Raw genomic sequence first — 8,807 nt, forward strand, 5'->3', positions numbered from 1 at the left:
CTCCACATTTTTTATAATATCGTAAGGAATGTGCCTTTCCCCCGCCACTTTTATCCCCTCCAGTGTTGAAGGGGGACTTATGCTTTTCCTCTAGTGTTAGAGGGGCTAGTTTTTTTAGTAAAATCTTTTTTTATATTTTAAATGGCGATAGTTTGTTAGCTTTGAAGTCTTACATTTGATTCAAGGAACAAGCATGCATGCAATATTTTTTAAGAAAGGACTAGCATGGCCACTTCAAAAAAGTAATTGGGTGCTACTCAATAGTGTAATAAAAAACACTATAATCGAAAAGCCTTCCACTAACAATATCATCGTGACTTACTTCAAAAAAGTAATTGGCAACAGTATAGCCTTAAACTAACAATATCATCGTGAATTACTCAAGATGCACGTAGACTCCCTCTCTCTCTCTCCCCCTCCCTCTCCGACTTGGAGTCAAGCCAGAACATCGAAAAGCCTTCGACTAACAATATCTTCGTGAATTGCTTCAAAAAAGTAATTGGCTGCTGCTCAACAGTATAATTGAAAAGCCTTCGACTAACAATATCTTCGTGAATTACTTCAAAAAATATCTTCGTGAATTACTTCAAAAAAATAATTGGCTGCTGCTCAACAGTATAATCGAAAAGCCTTAGACTAACAATATCATCGTGAAATCCTTTTTTTGTCTCCCTCTCTCTCTCTCTCTCTCTCTCTCTCTCTCTCTCTCTCTCTGGCATATCCCAGCTCTTCATCAACCTTAGACTAACAATATCATCGTAAATTTTCTTCTGTCGGCACATGATCTATTTTTCGTAGTCTTCTCTCTCTCTCTCTCTCTCTCTCTCTCTCTCTCTCTTCTCTCCAAGCGCACCACAGTTGGTATACATATCGACCAAGTCACCCCTGCTCTTCGCCAGTTGCACGCGTAGGTGATTGCATCCCATATAAAGTCCCCCCCCCCCCCCCCCCCTCTCTCTCTCTCTCTCTCTCTCTCTCTCTCTCTCTCTCTCTCTCTCTCTCTTCTCTCTCTCTCTCTCTCTCTCTCTCCGGCCTGGATTAAGGCTTAGAAGATTCAATAAATAAAATGCAAGTTATTTTTGATAGTCATCACCCTCGTTTTTAGCTCGTCTCCTTGTGCTTGCTTTAAAACCAACCTCGAGAAAAATATATGTAGCGAGAAGGACCGCCAACCTTCTGGAAGGGGCAGCTTTACAAAAGCAGCCAATGGGCTGCTGGGCTGCAGGTAGGGGAAGCACGATAACAGTTTCTTGGTTGCATAAGGCAAGGGGATCTTGTTTTTCAATAGCGTTGACCCTTCTGTAAACTATGGCCTTCATCACTCTCAGCCAACCTTTCCCTTCCCACGGGCCTCCTCAAATGGCATCCCTCTCAGCCTTTATGTTTTGCAGTTCCCGCCCACTGTAATTAGAAGGCGCCCTCAGCTTTTGTACACCGACTCCTACCCCCAGCCTTGGCGGCAGTTCTCCATGCCTTTACGAACCCCTCTCTGTAACAGCCTCGAGAAAAATATCTGCAGAGCTAGATCGTGCTGCTGCTCCGCTTCACCTAGTATCGATGCCCTTCTCCATAGCTCAACCTTCAGCGCAGCAGTAAACGGCCGCCTCTGCAGCGACATGCAGCAAGATGACGGCGAGGAGCTGACGGGCGACGCGCATGGCAGACAAGCTGTGGCTGTGAGGAAGGGCGCATGGCAGACACGCTATGGCTGTGAGGAAGGGCAGGCACGACATGTAGCAAGATGCACGCCTCGCTCTCTCTCTCTCTCTCTCTCTCTCTCTCTCTCTCCTCCCGAAAGCAACATGGAAAAGGAAAGATTAAAAAGTAAGCAGTCCATGGCTTACCTCTGCTCTGCGTCTACTCCGCATCAATTCCTTTGCTCTCTCTCTCTCTCTCTCTCTCTCTCTCTCTCTCTCTCTCTCTCTCTCTCTCTCTCTCTCTCTCTGTGCGCTAGGCAAGGACGCTGCTATAAGAACATGGCTGCTATATAAGTTGGCTGGCCGCCATGCTCGCCATGCTTTTCTCTCTAAAAACACCAAAAGTCTGTAACGCTCAGCTCTCGCTTTTTTTATTGTTTTTTTTATTGCTACCTTGTTACCTTGATTTTCTCGAATCAATGGATGCCAAGTGGCATGCCTCCTCTTGCTCCGTTCCAGAAATCGGTATTAAATAATCAAGGTAACAAGGTTCCTCTTACCCTCAACATATGGATGATGCTCTCTTTCTCTCTCTACCTTCTTTCTCTTCTTTTTTGCTTTTTGTTCCTCTCATACACACATGTATCTAAAGAGTTAATTGCTTATTGCAACAATCTAACTCAAGAAAGAACATAAAACCTCGCCAAAGAAACAATCTAAAAGAAACCCTTCTCTCTCTCTCTGTCTCTCTCTCTCTCTCTCTCACACACACACACACACACGCTCTCTTTCCTATCGAGAGAGAGAAAGACATCTTGTGCTTCCGGAATCCCTCCCCCCTTTATATATAGTATAGATGTATCTAAAGAGTTGATTGCTTATTGCAACAATCTAACTCAAGAAGAATATGCAACCTCGCCAAAGAAAGAATCTAAAAGAACCCCCCCCCCCCCCCCCCCCCTTCCCCCCCTTCTCTCTCTCTCTCTCTCTCTCTCTCTCAGGATATGCTCCTATGACATTAAAATACTCTTCTTCTTCTCTCTCTCTCTCTCTCTCTCTCTCTCTCTCACACACACACACACACACACACACACACACACACACACACACACACACACACACACACACACACACACACACATTCTTATTTGAGAGAGAGAAAGCCATCTTGTGCTTCCAGAATCCCTCCCCCCTTTATATATAGTATAGATTGTTAGAGGCTTTACGTTTGTCAAGTGAGCACATAATAAGAGCAAAAAGTAGTGTACTCCAAGTATACCTAGCTATGATTTTCTAGGCCAAGATGTATCCATTGCTTTTTTATTAGTGCTCCCTAGATATATCCAGATGCTATGTTATAGATGCCAGATGCATTTATGCTCATCGAGATAGAAGTGAGAATAAGGTTCCTCTTAGCCTCAACGTATGGATGATACTCTCTTTCTCTCTCTACCTTCTCTCTTCTTTTTTGCTCTCTTTTCTTTTGTTCCTCTCATACACACATATATCTAAAGAGTTGCTTGATTATTGCAACAATCTAACTTAAGAAAGAACATGCAACCTAGCCAAAGAAAGAATCTAAAAGAAATCCTTCTCTCTCTCTCTCTCTCTCTCTCTCTCTCTCTCTCTCTCATTTTTCTACCATAACTTTTCGAGTACAAGATACATTTTGAGATTCTAAGCAAAAGCCATACCTTACCCAAACTCTATCTCTACAAAGCCTAAGAGTGTCTCCCGTCGTTCCCTCCCTCTTCCCTTCCTTCGATTCCTTGGTCCCACTCTTCCTCTAGCATGGTTTTTGAAACAAGTTGTCGGACTAAGTTGTTATTGCACCCCAAGTGTAATTTGTAAAGATGCAATGTTTGCTATTTAATTGACCATACATTTGTGCATGCCACAAGGTTGCATCAATTAGGATAGACTAGTGACGCTTGAAACCTCAATCTTGGTCGTGAAGACACTGTTTAAGTAGCTTAACAGCTTTGAGATATTGCCTTGATGATATGAAACATAGTTACATGACCAAGAAAATCGTTATTTGTAGCACTTAATTTTTGTGGTAAACGTCCTTAAGAAGCAAGAATGTGGCAATGGTGGGGCTCCTCTCTTAACCATGGCCACCACATCACCAACACCGCACCATTTGGGGCCTTCTGTTATCACTGAAGGCAACAGGTAAACTGACCTAATCCCTTCCCGCCATCGCCATTTCGCTTCTCCTTCCTCCTCCCCGACTCTCTCCTCTACCTCGTCATGCCGTCTCACTCCAAACCGGACCTCTCTGTCCGCGCGCTAGTGCGGAATCTAAATGAAGAGCTGGATCGTAAGAAGGTGCAGAAAGTAGACGATCTGCTACTTTCCAAGGCACAAGGATCTCTTCGTCGCAGACTGGGCTCGCTTTCCAATGATCAGGATGTGCAGAATAGCCGTGGGCACTGTAGAGGTGAGCTTTTCGGTGTCATCTTTATGTGCAACCGACGCACCTGGAAAGAATGCCTAGGACAATGCCTCTTCGGTCTCCCCATTGGCAAGAAGAGTTTGGTGGAGCAGGTTGTCCCTGGTATGAAGCTTTTCTTGTTTGAGTATGAACACAGACAGCTATGGGGAGTTTTTGAAGCCATTTCGTACGGAGGCATGGACATCATCCCTGATGCCTACACGGGGGGCTCATTTCCTTGCCAGGTTCATTCAGGACGCTCAGTTGATATATGAGAGAGAGAGAGAGAGAGAGAGAGAGAGAGAGAGAGAGAGATTGGTTTTTCAGTTGTACAGTTTTCTACAGCAACACTCATTTTTTGGATTTTTGCCTCATAGCGCGTCTTCATGCCTTAGTCACACACACACACACACACACACACACACGCACACACACTCACACACAGAGCAGGGCATTCTCCTACCTTTATGTTGCATAGTTATTTGCCACACATGCACATATGTTTTATGAGATATAGGGTGTGAGTGAGATGAGGGAGGGGACATACCCTACTGCATAGATGTTTTGAGTTTAAAGTTTCTCCCTTTCTCAGGCATGTGCAGGGTATCTTTTTCAGGCCCAAAAGGGTGTCAATCCTATGTCAAATTTGTAAGATTTACTATTTTATGTTTTTGTGTGTCCTGCCCTTCTATTTAGGTGCGTGTGAAGGTCCCTGAAGACTGTGTGGCATTGTATGAGGAAGAATTCTACAATGCAGTCAAGGACAACTACTACTCTCGCGGAAAATTTAAAACAGAATTGTCTAGAAAACAGGTGGGAGGTGCTGTAACATGCCAGGCTGGTATTTTTTCTTTGTTGCAAAGAAAATCAATATCTAAGAAGATCTGCTGTAAAAATTATGCTAGGTTTACCATTTGACCAGTTTGTTTGAGAGGAAGTATTTGAGAGCCAAAGGGATGGAACCTAATCTTCTTGAATATGAGCATAGGCGGTGCATTGAGGAGAGGTACGATCCTATGCGGCCGTTGCTTCTCACAAACCAAGAAGCGCACATTTATCCGGAGGACCATAACATCACATCACGATCACATAACTTATACACACCCAAATACCAGATTACAGAAGATGGCCCCTTTTTGGAGTCCGAGGAGGGGGTGGATTTCGTTTACAGGAACATGGAAAATTTTACCAGCAAAATTGGCCATAGGTCAATGGAAATAAGTCCCTTGGTTCCATTTTCCGATGCGATTGGCCAGGGCAACAGTCTTCCTTTTAATGTCGACATTACTAGATTCACAAATCTTGGAGGTCAATTAGGTAAAAGCTTTGTCTCTTTGATTGCAACCTCTTTTAACTGTCATAACACTCACAATCGCAATGTAGGAGGTACTGGAACAGGAGACCTCATTCCAGTATATAGTACTCTCACCACAGAAGAAACGATAGAAACTGTTGTAATTCCGGGTCATGTCTCTCGACTTCACAGTGATAGGCTTGATGGAAAGTCTGTTTGGGCAAGAATATCTGGGCGTGCAAAGCCGCTCATGGCTGCTGAAATCTCACAAAAGCCAGGAAAGATTCCACCAAGTTCTGTTCACCCATCACCCAAGCTACCTGCTGAATCAGTAGTGGAGGAGATCATTTCCAGTCCTGTGCTGGATGATTGTAGCGCTGATATGACTATAGAGGCTGCTGAAGAATTTGCAGTTGGTTTCAAACGTAGAAGGGTTACCAGCAACAATTCCTCAGCAAATGCCAGTGAGACCCGAACAAGCAACCAAAGGCGGAAGTTGACGAGACCAGTCTTTGAAGCCCCTGTGGGTGAACCATTAGCAGAGAATGCTACTTGTCAGCCAACAAAGATTGACCTTAACGTGGCTCTGGAGTCAGAAGAAGGTTTCATAAATTCAGATCATTTGACGCTTTCATTGAGCACGCGAGCAACGGAACTCTCACTCCCTCAGGCTGAGGAATTGACTTGTAGTAAACAGAACAGTCCCGAGCCCGTAGCTTTGGTCCAGGCCGACAATCAGGATAGGATGTCTCAATTAGATGAGGTGCTTTTACACTGTGAGACCTTAGGGAAGCTGGTGGGCAAGGCAGATGCTGAGCTTGGAGGCCATACGCTCAGCCTCAAGGAGCAGAGCTTTGATTTGCTGCCGAACATATCTTCAAACTGCACATGCTTGGAATCAATGGCGGATGATTGCTCAGGGGCAAACACACTCAGCCTTGCCCCATGCACTCCAGCGAAAGAAGTTTTTGGCAGTTCCAGTCCTGTCGTGAATATACTGGATGAAGGGCAAGGTTTAGCAATAATGTCTCATAATTTGGGAGAAGAAATTCCTCTCAAGCTGGAAACAAGGCTACCGAATGTTGAGATTCAGCTGGAGGATGAGGTAATTTCACAACGTGTTTCTGATGATTCAGGTAAGGGAGAGATCTTCAATGAAGCTACTGTCCTTGGTACGCTAAATGGTGTTTCTAGCAAGCAATCCAATACGATTTCACTTGATTGCACTTCTGGAAGTACGCTGTTGAACTCGGTAGATTTGAAGGCCATTTTAAGTGGACTACAAGTTTCCGGGATTAAACTTCAATTAGGCTCGACCCCATGCTTAATACTTCAGCTGGGTGATTCGAGCTCTAATGTGGGTAATCAAGATCAGGAGGGAGCAAACCAAACGTGCCTGGAAGGCAGCTTGAAGGAGCCTTCTTCTGGTGAGATTCTTGCTGAAAGGCCATCCTCTAGTTAGAATGCTTGGAATCTACGGTTGGGAAGTTGATGGTTGTATGACTTCAGTATGAAGTATCTGCAGACCTTTGTAATCACTGGAGTGGAGTTTCTGGAATGTGACGTTAATGCAGGGTGTTTCGAGGCACATCTGCGCCCTGGATCAATGCAGTGGTTTTCCTTGGTGGTGAAACCCGGGTTGCCAGGAAACATGTTTGTTGTTACAACGTTGTAATTTTTTGATGCAGAGTACTGACCTGCATGAGTTGCAAATGTTTGTAAACAGGACTGTTGGATTCAACCAGTCCTTTATGTTGTAAAGTGTTGCGAATTATTTTTTGATATACACAGGGTTCTGATGATCCTTGCTCTTTTTCTTTGATCGGTTCGGTTCTTTTTATTTTAGCGGTGTGGCTAGACTTTATTATATTTGAAACCCTTTAGGGATAGTGAAATGGAAGATATGCTTGCCTCTTAATGGCTGGAACTTTGTCTCGTTGGTATTGTATTGCGCAGAGTTGCTTTGTGAGTCCGTAGGTCTTTGTAAGGGTCAGGGAACAGAGGGTGATGTTTTGTGGAAGAGTGATAGGTCTGTTTCTAGTGCGCTGTAGGAGAAAAAACATGCAGATCTGCAGGATGGGCTGATGGGAATTTTTGAGTGCTACAAACGAAGTTCTGAGCCAACGTCATTCTTCAGGGTCAATGAATCTCTGTTTAGGCGTAATTCTGCTGTGAAAGATTGCATCATGTTGAGTTTTTGTGTGTTGGGGAGCAGCATCACTGCACTACGGAGCTAGCTCTAAACTTCACTACAGAGCAAAAGCAGCAGTTCATAAACTTAACAATTGTCAGTTGTTGATTTTTGAAGTAGCAAGCTTTGGTGTGTGTTCATGGTTTTTTTTTGTAAAGGCAAGTATTTTTTGTATGAAGAAATTTAAGGGATTTTTTCAGTTTTGGAATGGATCTATCAGTTGGGGCGATCAAAACCCTGCGCGGTACCTTCTGGCTGTAATGCCATGGATGCTACCCAAGAAGTCAAGGCTTATTTGTTGATTTTGTTCACAAGGGAAGAGGCTGCTTAGATTATTGCAGGGTTGTACAACTTTTCAAAGTTAAGGCTCATGCTATCTTTCCCGTGTAGAGTAGACAGTGGGTATTTGTCTTACTTTTATTTCTGGTTGTATTGTTATGATTCGCTTCCGATACGCTTTTTAGTTCATCTAAAGATCAGAATTTTTGTTTCTGTATCTATTTCTATGTACCTGCATCTATAGAACAGCTTTTGTTGATGGATGCCCGTTAATTCCGACTCAAGCGCTTTATAACCAAGACACAAGACACATATGTAGCATCTTTATTTGAAGCTTGACTGCATTTAATTTTCACAGCAAATGTATCCATTTAGTGATATTGGATGTACTACATTACTTTTCTCATGTTAATCAGTCCCTGTGAGTTCTAGGTTAGGGATGACTTTCTTAATCTTTAAGTGGCCAACTACTTATGTCCTTTACCTTCAAAATTAATAGAAGTTGGTTCAAATCTATGAAACTCCAACTTCGAACTCTTGGTCGAGGCTGAGGGCTGTGTTGGTGTAGGAATGGTCACTCAGTGACCATTTCTTGTAATCAGGGCGATTGGTGGATTCTGTGCCCCTGAGTACCCTTGGATTGTAGATCAGCCAACATGATCAACGTGCTTTGCCAGAGAGAGAGAGAGAGAGAGAGAGAGAGAACCTTGCAGCCTCCTCGCCCATCATCTTGCAATCTCTATAGGCATGGTAGCTTTGCTTGCCACCAATTACCGTATAGCAACACTGTTTGCATGCAACACCACCTCGCCTAGGGCTTGCAATAGTAACTATGTTGACCACACAACATTGTATAGTGGCGTACAAGCCATTATTATGGACGTTGAGTTGTCGTGCAATGATTGGCAATCATGATGGGCAATGATTGAAAGAGACGAGCCATTATGTTGGATGCTGAGTATTGGCTAC

The 8,807-nt window shown here is 43.8% G+C and overlaps 1 protein-coding gene across 1 annotated transcript; it reads left to right on the plus strand.

The window, feature by feature from the left end:
- The first annotated feature begins 3,489 nt into the window (after positions 1-3,489).
- LOC147465228 (uncharacterized) lies at positions 3,490-7,181 on the plus strand. Its single transcript, XM_086518933.1, has 4 exons — positions 3,490-4,319; positions 4,771-4,887; positions 4,980-5,391; positions 5,458-7,181. The coding sequence occupies exons 1-4, from the start codon at positions 3,891-3,893 to the stop codon at positions 6,828-6,830; spliced, it is 2,331 nt and encodes a 776-aa protein (XP_086375059.1). The 5' UTR covers positions 3,490-3,890; the 3' UTR covers positions 6,831-7,181.
- The last annotated feature ends 1,626 nt before the right edge of the window (positions 7,182-8,807 follow it).

This window comes from Adiantum capillus-veneris, chromosome 1, assembly GCF_014529385.1.
Source record: "Adiantum capillus-veneris isolate H3 chromosome 1, ASM1452938v2, whole genome shotgun sequence".
NCBI lineage: Eukaryota > Viridiplantae > Streptophyta > Polypodiopsida > Polypodiales > Pteridaceae > Adiantum > Adiantum capillus-veneris.

What these genes read in the sequence shown, in the direction of transcription:
- LOC147465228 (XM_086518933.1), top strand. Translation starts at nt 3,891, where the DNA reads ATGCCGTCTCACTCCAAACCGGACCTCTCTGTCCGCGCGCTAGTGCGG. An exon ending in GGGGCTCATTTCCTTGCCAG is followed by an intron (nt 4,320 to 4,770) that starts GTTCATTCAGGA and finishes CCTTCTATTTAG; the next exon opens with GTGCGTGTGAAGGTCCCTGA. An exon ending in CAGAATTGTCTAGAAAACAG is followed by an intron (nt 4,888 to 4,979) that starts GTGGGAGGTGCT and finishes AAATTATGCTAG; the next exon opens with GTTTACCATTTGACCAGTTT.